This window comes from Fringilla coelebs, assembly GCF_963513975.1.
Source record: "Fringilla coelebs genome assembly, chromosome: 17".
NCBI lineage: Eukaryota > Metazoa > Chordata > Aves > Passeriformes > Fringillidae > Fringilla > Fringilla coelebs.
The window spans coordinates 2,138,862-2,157,059 of record NC_140043.1 but is presented as its reverse complement, the minus strand read 5'-3'; the positions used below and the strand labels follow the sequence as shown (position 1 = coordinate 2,157,059).

The 18,198-nt window shown below is 52.3% G+C and overlaps 1 protein-coding gene across 1 annotated transcript in view; it reads right to left on the bottom strand.

The window, feature by feature from the left end:
- Positions 1-817: 817 nt before the first annotated feature.
- RTN4R (reticulon 4 receptor) overlaps positions 818-18,198 on the bottom strand; it is a gene marked incomplete at its 5' end in the record, with an annotated part of 100,765 nt that continues 83,384 nt past the window's right edge. The window contains one exon of the mRNA XM_084216978.1: positions 818-2,768. Coding sequence (XP_084073104.1) covers positions 1,342-2,768 — 1,427 coding nt within the window. The 3' untranslated portion in view covers positions 818-1,341. The remainder of the gene's footprint in view (positions 2,769-18,198) is intronic.

The window sequence follows — 18,198 nt, the reverse complement described above, 5'->3', positions numbered from 1 at the left end:
CAGACACCTCCAAACCCCAGCAGGAGAGAGGGCCACAGAACAACCTCTGTGCTTTGATAAGGAAAAGCAGTCTCCTGATAAGCTCAGTGCCCAACCCTTCCTGGCCTGGCCCAGGGGGCACAGCCAGCTCCACTTCATGTCCCACAAGGTCCCATGGGGTGGCATCCACTGCATGTGGACGGCAATGGTTTATTTTCTCAGCATCCCAAGGTCACCCTGGGGATGAAGCCAATGGCACAGTGACTCCAGGGTTGGGCACCTGAGCTGCTAGGCCCTGTGTTTCTGGGGAGAACTGCCCTATTTCCTAAATCCCAGTGCTGCTCCACTCGGGACCTACCACAGAGCTGAGCCCATCTGTGCAGAGCAGGAGAAAAACGGCCCTGCCCAAAGCTTGGGGTTGTTTCTGACATTCCTCTACCCCAGCTCTGAGGGGCTGGGCCAGCATTTCCTGCTCTTCTGATCATTCTGGAACCTGAATGATGCTGGGAGGAGGTGGGACAGTTTGCAGGGAAACAGGAGCATGAGCAGGGCATGTTTCACACAACTAAACCCTTTGCTGGCACCAGTTATAGGTTGCATAACCATCCAAAAATGTCTTATTTATCGCTGTGGTGTTAAACACTCAGATCACACTCCACATCCTTTTAAATCTGCAGCTTTTCAGCTGCTCCCAGTCCTTCACCCCTCGCAGATGACAACCACTTAGGAAAAAGAAATCTTTATTTTATAGGTTTTTTTGTATACTTGTACACAAGTAAAATAAAATGCATATCTATATATACTGCAATCTTGTGAAGGGGCAGGCAGCATTCTTTAACAAATGCTGCCCGTAAACGTGGTGTGAAGGATGGAATGGAGACGGAAAAACTGCAAGAGTCATCAACATAGGATTAAAACAGCATCAAATCCATTACCTCTGCAAATGGGAACCTGCAACATTGTTCAGTGAGATGGTGAGTTACAAACAGATTTTTAGACATTCTTTTCAGAGCATTTCTTACACTTCTTTTTTTTTTTTTTTTTTTTTTCCTGTAAATAAACCATATTTCTTTACCATCTGCTGTAGCAAAAGCTGCTTTGTGGGCAAGTGCGGTTCCGAAGACCAAAGGTATAATTCACAGGTTTCAGGACAAATAAATTATGTACATCTCAGTGTTTGTCTTTTTTTTGTTTTGTTTTGTTTGTTTGTTTGTTTGTTTGTTTTAATAAAGGCATCCAGTTAAGTTTTGTGTAACAAAGCTTTCTCAGGGTGGATGGGAGTCCGGCTTTTGTTTGCAACATTTATGGAGGTCAGCAAAAGTCGAGTATTAAAGTGTCATCAACCCAGGAAAAGAGTTAATTTTAGCAGAATAACAGTAAGCTCCACACCAAGGGGGGGATCAAAAGGCTTAGGCTGAGCTGTAACGTGGAGCTGTTCCCCTGCTGGGTGAGGCGGCACTGGGCCTTTGATCTGTTCTTTTTAGAGCAGCCCTGCCTCTTTTTGGTTGGGACTGTGGAAGGTTCAATGGGCTCTAGAAATTCGGGTCTCAACTTGGTCAAAGGAGGGTCTACAATGCTGGGGAAGGTCCCAAAGGGGGAATCGTTTATCTGCTTGTTGCTGCCGTTTTTGGAAGGGTCCGTCTCCATGTACTTGGGCCTGGACATGTTCTCCTTCTCCTTGAGGTGGTTGTTGGATGAGCGGCTGCTGTGGGAGGAGGGCCCTGCCTTGCCCTTGGCCTCGTAAATGAAGGACTTGTCCATCTCAGGCTGGCAGCACTTGGAGGAGCCGTCGTGGGAGCCCAGCGGGGGCAGCCCCGTCGGGAGCTTCCCCGACCTGGTTTTGGTGCTGAAGACGCTGGTGCGGATCTGGTTGAAGGAGTCCACGCAGCTGTCCAGCTCGGAGCTCTGCAGCCGCTTGAGGTCCCTCCCCGCCAGGCGAGGGGGCAGGTGGCACTCCAGCTCCGAGGAGGAGCCCTTGAACTGCTTGAACCAATTCCAGAGCGAGCGGGCCTGGCAGTCGCAGATCCACTGGTTGCCGTTGAGGCGCAGGTACTGCAGGGACACCAGGGGGGCCATGGTGTCCCCCGTCAGCACGGTCAGGTTGTTGTTGAACAGGTAGAGGGTCATCACCTTCCCCAGGTCGTGGAAGGCGCGCCGGTGCACCAGGCTCACCCTGTTCTGGTGCAGCAGCAGCCGGTCCAGGTTGATCAGCCCGCGGAAGACGTTCTCCGACAAGCTCTTGATCTTGTTGCCGTGCAAAAACAGGTACGTGAGGTTGGCCAGGTCGATGAAGGTGTCGTCCAGCAGGATCTGGAGGTTGTTATCCTGAAGGTAGAGGTACTGCAAGGAGAACAACCCTCGGAAAAGCCCCGTGGAGAGCTCCAGGAGCCCGCAGCGATCCAGGTGGAGGGTGTGGAGGTGCACGAGCCCCCGGAAGGTGACGGGGTTGATGGATTTCAGGTTGGTGTTGTCGCTGAGGTCCAGCTCCTCCAGCTTGGTGAGCCCGTAGAAGGCCCCGGGCTCGATGAGGCTGATGTTATTGGAGTGGATCCACAGGATGGTCATGTTGCGGCAGGAGGTGAAGCTGGTGGCCCTCACCAGGGTTATCCGGTTGTTGTGCAGGAAGATGCGCTGGCTCTGGATGGGGATCTCCGTGGGGATGGCTGTCAGCCCCTGCTGCTGGCAGCTGATGGTGATCTTGGGTTCACTGTAGCATACGCACGCCCCGGGGCAGGACTCCACTTCTGATGGGATGTTCAAGCAAAGCACCAAAATCAGCAGTTTGCTTCCTGAGGAAGGACAGAAATAGGGTGGGAATTAGGCAGGGTCATGGAGAGCACTTCTTCTGGCAGAGGAGCCGGAAATCCCCCCTCCAAGGGTGGCACCGCCGACCACAAAGAGATACCAGGGCAGCCAGCGATTAAAATGTAGGATTAAAAATGGGATTCTGCCACTCAACTCACGAGCTTGAATCAATGTACACTTGTAGAGATGGAGTCCCAGTGCCTCCTCTGCCCTGCACCTCAGGAGGTGAAGGAGTGGGATCAGCGCTTTGGATTTGCACATCCAACACCAGCCCTGTTCCCAAGATCTTACCTGTGAGCAAAGGGACCAAATTCTGGGGCATTTCCCTCTGCCATGGGCACACCTGGCACAGCTTAGCCCCTGGAAAAGCACCTGGGATGAACCAGGAAACCCCAGATCCCATCCCAGCAGTGCCACCAGCTCCTCACTTTGCAGGGTCACAGAACAACTCTTCCAAACAAGCAGGTGTCCCCACACTGCTCTCAAAACATGACTGTGACTTTCCACAAATAATTTTGGACCGATTTGATCTCTTGGGAGAAATAACTGTGAGACATTCCCAGAATAACTTTCAGGTCAGACCTGCCTGGAGAAGTCTCGGGGCCAAAAGGATCCTTTCCTTCTCCTGCTCAAAACTTTAAGCCACATATTCCTGCTTCCTCTCTCCCCATATTTTTTTTCCTTTGAACCCGTGCAGCCACCGAGGAAGAGGAGGAAACAACAGCAGGATTTTCCATCATGCTGCTGTAGGAGACAGTCACGTGCAAGGCTTCATTCAGGGATCCCACCAATTGTGCAAGGCAGGAACAGATCCCATATGTCCCAAGCATGCTGGCAGCCCCATGGGGCTGGAAAACCCCAGAGAGGAACAATTTTTTTCCTGGTGATGCCCACCCACTTCCCCAGGAGCTGGGCTGCACTGGAATCCCAGGAAAGCATTCTGGTTCACCAAATTGCCCAGCTGGGAGCTGGGAATGAGCCTGGAGGGAGGGAGGGAGGGGATGGACAGAGCAGCACCTTCCCCAAAGGCACCTCGAGGGTACCTGAAGGTCCCACTGAGAGACCTGAGGAGAGCCAGGCTGTTCCCTGCTACTGGTGGGAAGAGAGGAAGTGCCAGCAGTGCTTTCCCAGCAATTAGCAGCCAGTAATTAGTCTGATTCCTCCAAACGGGAGATAAAATGAATGGAAAGCAGCCAGAGCAGCGGGAGGCTCCATTTGGGAATGCCACGTGTGACAGAACCTCTGGCCAAAGGACACGTCCTCCCCACCGCTGGGAATCTCCAGCCCAGGGAGGGTTTTGGCTCTGCTGTGGGAGGGTTTTTCCTTTGAAAAACTCTAAACATTGTTCTGGAATGTTGATGCCTCATTAGAAAGCAAGGTGGAAAAGCAGAGGCAAAAAGCCAGACAGGAAAGCCCAGCAGAGCAGAATGGGATGAACTGGGGAGACTGGAGCCAAATCCAGCCTTGCAAATTCCAAGGGGAATCTGAAGACAGTGGCTGCACCTGCCTTAGAGCCTGGCAGGTGCTGACATGGCCAATGAAACCACGTCAAAAACCAACAATAACACATTTTAATCACACAGAAACCTCACCAAATCTTTACTGAAGGAATAACAATTGGAAAAGCCGAGGTGAGAAAGTCTCCTTCCTGCAAGAGCAGGCTAGGATCCCAGCTTTGGGTGTCAGTCTGGTCAGAACGATTCACCATGTGTGGTTAATAAATCTGATGGGATCCAATAGTCCAATACAGGCAGGAGACTCCCATATATCATATTCCACAAGGGATAAAAACCCCAGCTCAGCATGCAGAGATAATTGGAGCCTGATGCTATCAGCTGCTGAGCAACCCTGCAAGGCAGAGTTTGAGTGCAGTGTTGTGACACATTTTGGCTGCCTTGTCATGTTTTGACGTGTCACGTCCCATTGCATGAAGCACAGTAAAACGAGACAGCTGAGACTCCCTGCTGCAGCCATGGCACAGCAAGAGCAGCCTCCTGGGAAATTAAAACAGTGCTGGCCACTCTCTGGCCATCCCTCTGCAGCTGATAATGAAACCCCGTGGGCAGAGAAACGGGACTTGCTGGAGCCTCCCCTGTCAGCTCTGTGATTTGGGTGATGGGGCAGGGGGTGACACTGGAGTCACCTCCTCATGCAACACCTCCCACTCCAGCAAACCAGCTCGGACTGGGACACTGGGGCAACATCCAGCCACAGCCACAGCCCGGGAGCATCCCACAGGCCTTAGGAATAAACAGGAAACAGCAGAGGGAATGCAAAACCCCACTCCCAAGAGAGAGGAGTGACAGGGACCCCATCCCTGTCCCAACTCCCGCTAAGGACACGGTAAATCCATGTAAATCCATGTGTACACAGGGGGATGCTGGCAGAGGTGAGCCATGAGCACCACCCTGCCCTGTGCCAGCTGTCCCCACAGCTGAGCGGGCACAGGTGACCCACAGGATCTCTCCTCCCCTGGGAAGCTCCCGGGCAGGCAGCAGGGTCCTGCCCAGCTCCTGGCCCTGCCCAGGGCTCCAGGAGGGAAGGGGCACATCCTGCTGCCAGGCTCAGCCCCCCTGTCCTACCCCCATGCCCCGGGGGCTGCCAGCAGCGCTGAGTCAGTGGCACTGAGAGCTGCTGGGAAATTAATTACAGCAGGGCCAGGCTGTGCGCTTTAATTAGGACCCGGTGTTCGTGAGCTGCTCGGATTAGCTCCTTCCAGCGAGACAGCTCCTGTCAATCATCCCCCAAAGCCTTTTTCCAGTGGCTTTCCCACCGTGCAGCCCAGCCGTGTCCTGGCTGATCCATGGCACAGCCCAGCCAGGGCAGGAGTGGATGAAGCCATGGGAAGCCAAGGTGACCCTTTTGTCCCCAGCCAGGCTGGGTGTGCCATGACAGAGACCCCAGGGACCCTGCCATGGCTTTCCCTGCTCCTCCAAAACCCTTCTCCAGTGACTGGTGTCCAACCAGCGGCTCAGAGTGTCCCTGACCCCAGTGGACACCAAGTGCCATCAGCCACCCAGACATTGCACAGGGATATTTGAATTTGTTTTCCTGGAGCACTGGATTCAGCTCTGGCCGTGAGGAGACATTCAAGGCCAGGTTGGACGAGGCTTGGGGTAGTCTGGGGTAAGTGGAAGGTCTCAGGGGATGGAACGAGATAAGGTTAAAGGTCCTTCCCAACCCAAAGCATTCCAGGATTCTGTGATTCAGGGCTGTCAGGGAGGAGGGAGGTCAGAAGGTTCCCTGTCTGCCCATGCCCAGAACATGCCACACTCAGCTCCCAGTGGAGAACAGCATCCTCCCTTCAGCTTCCAGATAAATCCATGCTGACTGCTGTATCTGCAGTGAGCCCCACCACCAATGGATGTTGGTCCTCCACCTCCAGCTGGACTCTTCCACCTCAGCTCCCATCTCAGTGCCCATCCCTGAGGAAAATGCTCTTGGAATGACACCTGTCTCCTCCTCTCTTAGCTGAGGAACCATCCCTCCCTCTTTCAGCACATGATTAAAACTTAACTTGAGAGCTCCTGTCAAAAGCAAAACATGAAAGAAATTCCAGAACCTGGAACCTTCAGTCCCTCCAAGACTTTGGCTTTGAGTTTAGCATTTGTTCCTCCAGAGCTTTCTTGAAAGCCAGAAAGCTCCTTCAGTGAAGCCGCGGCGCTTCCCCTTTGCCATTCCCGAGTGTTCTGACTCATGGAACTGGAAGCAATTAAAGTGGGTCCATTATCTGCCTCTCCTCGGCTCCCCCGGGCCATCGCCTTGTCAAACGTGGCAATTAGAAAGAAAAGGCTCCGGGGGCCCCCAACAGATGCTTTGCAAACTTTTTTTCAGGAGGCCAGAGCGAGCTGCAATGTGATGCCCTTTGCAGAGCCCGGCCTCTCCCCGCTGCTCTGCTCTGCCATTGATTTGGAGATATTCTAATGTGGCTTTCCTGCAGTGCAGGGTCAATAATCATCAGAATTCTCTCCTGCTCGGACATAAAGGGAACATTTTACAATACAAAGCCTTTTGCTGATGCACACGGCGTTTCGCCTTTGTTTATAGTGGGAGCTGCCGAATTCCCCACTCGGAATGGGCATCGTTTGAAATTCCGTGGGCATCCTTTGAAATTCCGCCCTTGGCTGCTCCTGGTGCCTCCCGCTTTTTCCTGCGGCCAAAGGTGGGGCTGTGCCTGTGCCACAGGGAAGAGGGCAGCGCTTTGATGCATTTCAAGTGGAGGTGGATCGAGAGGTCGGTGAGGAAGGACAATCGGCTCGGAGAAGTCTGGAATTTCCCTCCCTTCTGCTGCGGACAGGAAGGATGGAGCATGGAGGTGCAGCTGGTGCGGCTCCAGCTGGGTGGAGAGGATGGGGGTGAAGCTTTGCCTCCGTGAAACTCCTGGGACAGGCACCAGAGTCACAGCTGTGGGGCAGAGCAGCTCCTGCTGCCTTCAGCAGCATTTTGGGCTGAAGCTGGTCCTGGGGCACCTCTGTATCTCCATGGGGATTTGGGGGTGTCAGACACCCCTCTTAGTCAGCGAGGTCACTGGGCTGGGTGAGCTCTGGTGTTCTGAATGGCTCCCCAGGCTCTGCTGGGGATGCTCCAGGTCCAGGGGCTGGAGCTGGACCCCAGCTCACACCAGAACACCGGTGATGAATCCCAGCAGGCTGAAAATAGGGAGCTAATTCCCTTTTGGGCACGCCTGAGGGCATGGGACAGCAGGTCCCGTGTGAGACCTGTGCCAGCCCTGCCTGGAGCTGCTGGGATGTGAGCAGCAGCAGGGGCAGTGATTTAGGCACCTGAACCCCACCCCTGGCTTGTCCCTGCTCATCCTCTGGGACTGCATCCAGGCCCATTAACCTTTGGGACTGAGGGTTTTTTTCCTTGCCTTTGGCAGTACAGCCCCTCTGGAACATCCTGAACAGGGTTTGAGCAGGAAAAACCCCAGCTGTGGTCAGGGCTGAAAAGGCATTTCCGTAATGCATCCCGGCAGGGAGGAGGCAGTGCGTGTGCCAGCTCCTCACTTCGGGTCTTCATCTTCCCCTCTTCAATCACACTCCCTTCATGTGGTTTCTAGACTTAATATTGCAGGCATGTTTGGAGGGGAAGAAGGTAAAAATGAGTTATATCTTGTGCAATTCTTCCATTCCATCCTCCCAAACCTCCAGGGGGGTTTGAGCGCTGGTTCCAGCATGGCTGGGGACTGAGCTCCAGGGCAGCACAGCCCTTCCCTCCTGGGACAGCTCCATCCTTCCCTGGCATGTGCCAAAGCAGCTCCCACTTGAGGGGCTCCCCATCCCTGCCAGTGGCTCTCCCTCACTCCCAAAATCTTGGCAGCAGCCTGGGTTTAGCCTGAGAACATTCGGTCAGGGTTCTGCTTTTGGTGCTTTGCCAGCATTTCCCTGGGCAGCAGCAGGAGAAGGGCAGAGGGAACAGTTTGTATTTCAGCCCATTTGAATGAGAACCCAACGAGGAGCACAAAAATTAAAGTTTCTTCTGTAGCCAGAGGGTTTCCATGCTGCTGAATTCCCAAGGCTTGCTGCAAGGCACAGAGGTGTGAGAGCTGCTCAGAGAAAAGGTCACAGAACCCTTCTGAGGGAAATATCAAGGGAGTCATCAGATCCCGGGTTAACAATAACAATTATCAATTATTACAGCCCAGGAGTGCCCTGGCAGGCCAGGGAATGGGAAAAGTCCTGATTCCAATAAAAGAAGGTGAGAAGAGCTGCAGGGAGCCACACCAGGGTCATTTGGGCTGGGCTGAGGTGGGACCCAGGAGCAGACAGGAGTGGGAATGCAGCTCTAAATTGTGGGAGCATTTCCCTGTCACCTTCTCCAAGCCCTGGGCAAACAGTGGCCTGAGGCAGAGCTTCCCTGACTCCCTACCAGACAGAAAACCTTCTTTCCCCTCCTAGGGATTCCTCCAAGCCCCAGGTCCTGTAGGAATGCTGCTCCAGATGTTTTTGCTGTACTCCACAGTGCAATGCTTGGGGTGTAGGGGCAGCTCGGACCATGGCTGAGGTGCAGATGGGGTTGGGCAGAGATTTAGAGGGAATTTTGCAGAAGTTCAGATGGAAAATTGCAGAGGGTCAGATGGAGTTTGGTAGAGGTTCAGAGGGACCATGGCAGAGGTTTAGATGGAATTTTCCAGGTGTTGGGATTGAAAATTGCAGAGCTTCAGGTGGAATTTTGCAGAGGTTCAGGTGGAATTTTGCAGAGGTTTAGGTGGAGTTTTGCAGAGGTTCAGATGGAAAATTTCAAAGCTTCAGCTGGACAATTGCAGAGGTTCAGGTGGAATTTTGCAGAGGTTCAGATGGAGTTTTGCAGAGGTTTAGATGGACTTTGCAGAGCTTTGGATGGACAATTGCAGAGATTCAGATGGAATTTTACACAGATTTAGATGGACACTGCAGATGTTTAAACAAATGTATGCAGGGCTTCAGATGGACTTTTACAGAAGTTCCACAGCTTCTCTGGAAATTCCATTTTAGCACCTCCCCTCCCTTACAGGGAACAATAAATAAGGACTTGACTAACCACACAGGTCAAAGATGGTATTTAAAATTGTTTTCATGAAATCAGGAATAATCTTTGAGGTTCTTAGCACTGAAAACCTGACCTAGTTATTCCTGTTTCCTATGGGTAGGCACTGGGAAATCCAATGGCTCCACCAGCCCATTTTGCAGTGAGTGCTCCTGCCAGTGCTCTGCCCCTCACCTGGTGGGGCTCTCTCTGCCAGGCCCATCAGCACCAGCAGAATTTTCAGCTGTTCTCATGTAGTACAAAATAAATCTGCATGGTTGCCACCTGACCTCTTTCCATTTGTGGCACATCTGAAGGGGAAAGCTCCTGATCTTTTAAAGGGAGAAAATGATGAGCTTAAGGTAAGCCATGGAGAATTGCTGTGGAAAAGGCCTCTTAGGTGGGTTTATTCCAGTCCTGCTCCTTTCTGTGTGAGCACTGCAGGTCTCAGATGCTGCTGGCCCACCCAGGATTCCCATTTCCTTCCCCAGAACTGGTTTCCCCACTGCATGCAGGAGTGTGGCCCTTTTCAGGATGTGATCATGTCTGGAGCTGGAATAACCATGGACATGTCCAGCTCTCCTGAACACACGATGAGAAGCCTTGTCCCTCCCTCTCCTGCAGTGGGAGCACATGGGATTTGTGGGGATTTGGCTCAGAGCAGGTACCTGCCTTTTGCCAGGTACCAAATTCCACAGTGGCTGCAGGAGGAGAGGGCAAAATCTCCTGGAGATGCACAGAGCAGGGGCCAGCTGTGCCAAAGGCAGGGACCCAAGGCTGTGGGAGCTGGATGAGAGGCAGAAAAAGCCCAAAGAGAAGGTGAAAGCACACGGCCTGGAATGTGCATTTGGAAAAGGCATTCCTGGAAAAAAATGGGCACCAAGAGGGGAAGGGAATGGGCAGGAAGGCTGAAGGGCAGGGGGAGATCCCTGAAAGGCTGCAGGCGCCTGCTGAGCTCTCCAAATTCCACTGAATTCATCCTGGAGAGCAGCTCTGAGCAGATGCTGTGATCCTGATCCACCTCCCAGGGCTGCACTGGGCACCTGCCAGGCTGGGCCCAGCCACACCGAGCACAGGGAGCCAAGGAGGAGGAGGAGGAGGAGGAGGAGGAGGAGGAGGAGGAGGAGGAGGGAGGGGTCCTTCCTCACCTGGGAGAACCAGAGGGGTTGAACTGAGTTCATCTTTAAGGTGTCTTCCCACCCAAACCATTCCAGGGGTACATGAAATGTCACAGCTGCACTTTCTGCAAGTGACAGCCACCAATGGCCATGGTATTGTAACAGCTGTCACAGGATTATGGGATGGTCTGGCTGGGAAGGGACCTTAAATCCCATCTCATTCCACCCCTGCCATGGCAGGGACCTCCCACTGTCCCAGGCTGCTCCAAACCCCATCCAGCCTGGCCTTGGGCACTGCCAGGGATCCAGGGGCAGCCCCAGCTGCTCTGGGCACCCTGTGCCCTGTGCCCACCCTCAAAGGGAAGGATTTTTTCCCCAAATCTGTCCCTGTCACGCTGCCTTTTGCCAAGAGTCTCATGGCCAAAACCCACACCCAGCCCAGGAAAGCCAAACCCAGCAGATCCCTAAGAACGAGACCAGAAAAGCTGTTCCTGGTTCCAGCACTCTGCTGAGGGCACCCCAAGTCCTCCCAGTCCTCACTGCCATCCTCTCCAGATGGGATGCAGCCAGCACACTGCACGAGCAGGATCATGTGTGATCCTGCCACCATCCCATCCCCACGCTGGGAAGAACGAAGTGACAAAATATTCACTGTGAATCACAAGCAGATTCTCCAGAAGTTGGGATTATCTGTGCCATATATGTAAAAAATCAGGGACAAACAGGTGTGCAAAGGAAGGAAATGCAGGTTCCTGAGATGGTTTAGGTCTCCTGTGGGGCACAAAGTCCCTCAGGAATCTTCAAAACCTTCTCAGGAAGAAGGAGAGTTTCCTGCAGCTCCAAACCTGGCGTTGGTGGCTGCTCTGCGTGTGAGTGACTCAGGGAGAGGAGAGGTGAAGCTCCAGATGGAATTTACACCTGCACCCCCCAGCCATCTGGGACTGCATGCCCTGCCAGCTGCAAATCCCACCCCCACAGCTTCTGGAAGAGCCCCCTTGCCCAAGGCAGCATTTCCCTTGGTTTTCCTCTGAAATAACATTATCTCAGTTTCGCTCGCAGCCCCAGCATCTGCATCATGTGGAGCGCAGGGATGAAGGTCAGGAAAGAGCCTGGAAGGGAAAGCTGTTCCAAACATCCCCCATGGCCTCAGTTTGGTCGTGTGTGTGGATGCAGAGTGAGAAAACAGCCCTAGGCAGCTCAGGCAGGGCAGGGAAGGGAGAACACTCCAACCCCAACCCTGGACACAGCCACTGTCCCAGAGAACAGCGGGAATGACCGCAGGAGAGAGGGACACCAGGGATTTCTCTGCCCTGCTCACAACTTGCTGCTCCCCTTGCTGAGCCTGGAGCACCAGAGTTCTCCAGATATCCCCAGGTTTGTCACCTGGAGCAGGGGAGCAGCAGAGCAGTGATCAGCGAGGTCTCCACCTCAACATGGCCTTCAGCAGGCTCAGGACATCCCTCATCCCCCTGGAACACCCAGCCCCTCCAGCCTGGTCACCCTCCCCCTCTCCCTCCTATTGTATTTGGGTTCCCCCAGAGGGAGGGAGGGAGGGAGGGAGGGAGGAAGGAAGGAAGGAAGGAAGGAAGGAAGGAAGGAAGGAAGGAAGGAAGGAAGGAAGGAAGGAAGGAAGGAAGGAAGGAAGGAAGGAAGGAAGGAAGGCTCTGACTCCATGTTCTCAGAAGGCTCATTTATTATCTTATGACACAATATTATACTAAAGAGTACTAAACTAAACTATACTAAAGAATACAGAAGGGATACTTACAGAAGGCTAAAAAGACAATAATGAAAACTCCCAACTCTTTCCAGAGCCCTGACACAGCTTGGCCCTGATTGGCCAAAGAGTGAAAACAATTCACAGCAGAATGCAATGGAACAATCACCTGTTGGTAAACAATCTCCAAACACATTCCAAAGGAGCAAAACACAGGAGAAGCAAATGAGAGAAGAATTGTTTTCCTTTTCTCTGAGGCTTCTCAGCTTCCCAGGAGAAAGATCCTGGGTAAAGGGATTTTTCCATAAAATGTGAATGCCACAGCCTCCTTTCCCCTCTCCCCCAGCATCTCTCCCAGCTCCTGGCACACATCCCTGGCTCATCCTTTCATTCCCAGATCAAGCTGGGTCTGGGTTTTGGTGGTCTGTGTGTCTCAGGTGAGTGCAGCTCACTCAGCCATGCTCCCCAGGTGAGGAGCATGACACCCACAGCTCTCTAAATAAACATATTCCTCTGAAACCTGCAGCTCCTCCAGCCAAGCTGAACAAGGACACAACAGCTGCTAATTACACAGCTCCCTGTTTTCCTGGGAATGTGAGAAATGGGGAAAGGAGCCCAGCAGGGTCTGAGGCCCTGGTGCTGGGCTGAGCTGCCCTCACCTCACACCCACCCTGAGATCCCACAGAATTCCACCAGGAATTCACACCAGACTTGCATGCCCGAACTCCTCAGTTCGAGGTCTCATTGCAGGCAGAGAAATGAGAGCCCCCTGCTGCTTTTCACTCCAGGTGGATAAAACTCCTGCTCCACCTGCAGCCTCCCCTGGGTCCATCCATTTCCCCACGACAGGGCATTACCTGTCCATAATCACCTGCTCTCCAATGGGGTCTCAAATCAGTTTTAGGCCCTGCAGCTCCCAGGCTGCTGGAGAGGCCATTCCCTGCTCCCAGGCTGGATTTCAGTTCCCTGTTCTCTGCTGTCCCTCTCCCAGGCAGCTGCACTGCTCTGCACTGGAGCCCTGCCTTCAGCTTTATCTATCAGGGCAAAATCCCAGCCAGCTGCCAACTGCACAGGCAGTAATTCAGAGATATTTTCTGGATCATTCATGAAAACAGGGAAATACTGCGGGGTGGAAGCTGAATCCTGCAAAGCTCCTGTGCAAGCAGCTTGTTCTGCGCTGATCCTCCACCAACAATCGCATTTTGAGGGCTTTAAGCTGCCTGTTTGTTAATCCATTTAATAACTGCCCATTGATTCCATAGACAGGATATTCTCCACCACGGAAATCGAGCTCCTGACATAAATCTGAATTTATTATGATAATCCAGATCCATGAGCTGAGGCTGGGGGAGTTTGTGCACATCTCATCCACCAGGACATCAGTCCAAGCCTGAGGCTTGCTGGCATCGAGGTGATGCCATCAATAAATAATTGTGACAGCAATACCTTTAAAACAACATCAGAAAAAAAAAAAAAAAAGAAAGAAGACAACTGGGTTTAGAAAAAATTCTGGGAAATATACCAGTGGAAATTATTGGTGTTTCATGGAATTGTGGAATCAATAAGGTTGGAAAAGCCCTCTAAGATTTCCAAGTCCAAGTGCCAGCCCGGTGCTGTTGAACCACGTCCCCAAGTGCCACGGGGACACGTTTCTGGAGCACTCCCAGGGATGGGGACTCCCTGGACAATGTGGTCCAGTGCTTTTCCAGGTATTTTTCTCTGGATTTCTGTGCCTTGGATCCTTAGCTCTGTTAACATCTCCTCTTTCTCCACAGCACAGCTCCCGAGCTGAGCAGCCTCTCCTCACCTCTGGCGCTATCACACTTGCTGCTTCCAACCTTCCCCGGCCTTCCCTGCCTCTGGGAATCCTCTTGTTTTCAGGTTTATAAGGAATTAGAGCCAGAATCTTGTCAGCAAGTTCTGGCCATGCTCCCACACACAGTCCTGAGAAAGGGAGTGGGATTTTTGTCCATAAACCATCCTGGAGGATGGGATCTCATCCCAGCTGAACATCGCTCTCCACAGCTGCTGGAGCATTCAGGATCATTGCAGAGGACAGAAAAGATTTCCTTGAATAAACAGTATTTTCTCCTTCCCAAGGGTGCTGTTTGTCCCCAGGACTGGGTGTTGCTGTCACCCCTCTGGCCTTGGTGGCAGGGCCACCTGTCCTTCCCCTGCCACCCCAGGCACACAGGCTCAGCCTCTGCCTGAGTTCAGCCCCTGGGGCTCATTCCTCGATTCTCACCGTGGTATTTTCTGAAAAATCCCTTTGCCAGGATTTCTGCTCCTGGGAAGCTGGGAAGCTTCAGCTTCTCCATGTTTTGCTGCTTTGGAATGTGATTTGGAGCATTGCTTACCCAGCATGTGAATTGTTTTAATTTAACGACCAATCCCAGTCCAGCTGTGTTGGGACTCTGGTCAATCACGGGTTTTTATTATTCATTCTTTTCCAGCCTTCTGATGTCTCCTATCTCTTTCTTTAGTATATCATTTCTTTTAATATAATATCATAAAATAATAAATCAGCCTTCTGAGAGCTTGGAGTCAAATTCTCATCTCTCACCTCGTCCTGGGGACCTCACAACACCACGCTCAATTGAAAGAACCAAAGCATGAATTTGATTGAGGACAATCACCATCCCATAGCCAGGCCCTGCAAGTGTCCAGGGGGACAGAGAATTCCCACCCTGCAGGTCCCTCCCTCCCTCCCTCCCTCCCTCCAGCAGAGCCCTTCCACAGCAGCAGGGCTCCCTTCCCATAAGTGCCTGTTAATATTTCATGGGACTAAGTGAATTCCTTTCCATTTCATTTGCCATCTTTGTTTAATTCACCTCCTGCAGCACAAAAGGGAGACCAAGGACCAACTGCTGATGTGGGGGAAATATGAATAATCTTGTCAAAGGAATGAACTCAAGTGAAAAAAAGGAAGAAATTGGTCAAATTATGAATAGAAATTACAGCAGAATCACAGAAGTGCCAGTGGAAAGCTCAAACCTGCAGGAGCAATAATATCAGGCACCCAAATGGCACCTCATGGGTAATATATTCATTTCCAAGCAGAATATCCCATCTCTTCCAGCCTGGAAAAGCCTCATCCCAGCATATTCACAAGCTTTTTGGGGGGGATTTCTCATATAATGCAAGTCAAGGAAAAAGAAGAGTAAATCTTGTGGATTTGAAGACAGAAAAAGAAAACATCTCTTTTTTTTTTTCCTGGCAAAGTGAAAACCAACTCTCCTTTCCCTGGGGAAATGATTTGTGCAGCTTCTGACAGGAGCAAGGAGAAGGAGCACAAACCCTGCTGGTTCCAGCAGGAGCTCTCCAGCCATCACTTCCCAAAATGTTCCTGGTGCCAGCCTTGCTTCCCAGACCTGCTCAGTATTCCCACTCTCAACCCCAAAACTGCAGAAATTGTCCAGCAAATCCCCTCCCAGCCTCATGGGGGGCACCATGGGACCTCTCACAGGAAAAGCAGGAATGCTTTGGAGTGAGGCTGGGAATTCCAGGTTGTCAGTACTTCTGATGCCTCTGTCTGTGCCTCCCCTTCCTTGAGGACTTTTCCAGAGCAAACTCAGCCAATCTCCTTCAGTTCCAGAGCCCAAATCCTAAATCACAGCTGGTGGAAATGTTTCCTCCCAGGAAGTGATGCTGCTGGTTCTGCCTCACCACCCGTGGCCTCTTCCTTCCTCCTTTCCTCCTTAGCTGTTATTTGGGGTGACACCCCCTCACCCAGCCCTTTTCCTGGGAAAACAGCCCAAAACAGCCCAAACCCTCCTCCCCTGTGCACAGCCTGCTCAGAGCCCACGGGGCTCTGCAGGAAGGTGACAGCAAATCAGGGGCACAAAGGAACCAGGGACAACTCCTGCTCTGTTTTGTGCATCTCCTGGCCTGCTGCCTCAGAGTGGGGACCAAGGGAGGGGATTCTGTCCCTCTGCCCCACCCAGGTGAGACCCCACCTGCAGAGCTGCCCCAGCACAGGAGGGACCTGGAGCTGCTGGAGAGAGTCCAGGGGAGGCACCAGAGATGCTCCAAGGGCTGGAGCCAGGCTGGGAGAGCTGGGGGTGCTCACCTGGAGAGGAGAAGGTTCCAGGGACACCTCAGAGCCCCTTGCAGGGCCTAAAGGGGCTCCAGGAGAGCTGGAGAGGGACTGGGGACAAGGGATGGAGGGACAGGACACAGGGAATGGCTCCCACTGCCAGAGGGCAGGGATGGATGGGAGATTGGGAATGAGGAATTGTTCCCTGGGAGGGTGGGCAGGCCCTGGCACAGGGTGCCCAGAGCAGCTGGGGCTGCCCCTGGATCCCTGGCAGTGCCCAAGGCCAGGCTGGACACTGGGGCTGGGAGCAGCCTGGGACAGTGGGAGGTGTCCCTGCCATGGCAGGGGTGGCAGGGGGTGGCATTTCAAAGGTCCCTTCCCACCCAAACTGTTCTGTGGTTCCGTGAGTGAAGCAGCAGCAGTGACCTGTCCTTGGGACAAGGGGACCTCTGGCAGTGGGAAATGTCCCCAGGAGCTGCCACTGCGCCTCTCCCACTCATCCCAGCTCCCTGGGAAGTTTAGGTGTCAAATTTAGATGAAATTCCAGGCACTTTTGTGGCACATGGATTCTCTTGCCACCCAGCAGTGTGAGGGCACACATTTCCATGGGTCTGCTTAGCCAGCTGGGCATGGTGAGGCTGGCAGAGGTGTCCAGGGCTGTGCCACCATTCCTTAACCATTCCTAAGGCACCCAGGAGCACAAGGGAGGGAGATCTGTTTGTTTTATCCTTCCAGAGCCTGGCCTGAGGCAGAGCCCTGCACCCTCACCCCCAGGCAGGACCACAGCACCCTGCAGGAGCAGCAGCTCCCCCCTGACTGCTCTGCTGGACTGGAACCACTGCTCTGTTGTTCCTGTGTTAAGGATGGATGAATTAACTGATAGAAATTCTTATGTTTTTCGAAGGTAAAATGTTGAGTTTATTAGATATTGTACATTTTTTAATAAATAGCTCTGACAAAGCTGGACTTGATTGGTTCTTAATTAGTACTTCTTATACTATTGGTTAATTAGGAATAACACTTTTTTTGTATGCATCTTACAATTAAACAACACATTTAAAACACTAGTTGTAAATATTTAGGAATGTTTTAATTTTTTCTCTGAACTTTCTCAGAAGTTCTGTTACAGATGGATAATGAGATGATTGGCTCTCAAAATTAAGAGATAACTGTTGTGTGAATATCAAGAAAGGTGAGGGTGAACTGGCCACATGGTGAGCACGAGGGGCAGTTCCCAGTGCTGCAGCTTTTTCCTTCTGTAGCCCTTTGCTGTATTTTTGTGAAGGTTTAATAAACCTCTTTAAATTTGCAAAGTGAGCACTTGTTTCTCACAGTTCCCAGAGTAATGCCTGGGGAAGTTCAGCTGATCCTTTCTCTGGCCTGACCATCAGCATCCACCCTGGTCCACATCCCTCTGTGGAAAATCCCTGCTCTGCCTGGGAGATCCAGCCCAGGGTTCAGTGGCTGATGGAGGGAGAGCAGAGCACCAGGGCCACCCTCACACCCAGCTCATTAGAACTCTCGTTAATGATCTAATGAGAAAGGCGGGAAATAGCAGGTTAATTAAACCTGCCCCTCCCGAGCTGGGGAAGCTTTCAGCTTTAGTGGGGATGGATAAATGACAGGGAGGGCTGTGGCAAGAGCTGGCAGATTGTTCTAGGCTGGAAAACTGCTCCTTGTGGGGAAAATGAGCCTCCTGCCAGCTCATCAGGAAGGGGAAAGGCTGCAGATAAGAGAGCTGTGTGTGAGGAGCTGCCAGGAGCTGAGAGGTGATGCCTGATAATGAGAGAGGGAAGAGCTGGGGGACTGGGAGGGAATTTTTGCTCTGAGCTTGTGTTGCCAAATGTTACTCCTTGCCTGGGGCTCCCGGAGCCGATCAGAAGGAATCCAATTGTTATTGATCCCTGCTCCAGCAGCTCTTAGGGGCTGATGTTCTTCCTCAACCACAACACCAAGAAACTCAGAGAAAGGGGGAGAGAAGGAGCTTTATCCACAGGTGAACTTGGAGCAGCACAGGTGGAAATATCTTAATTGTGTGT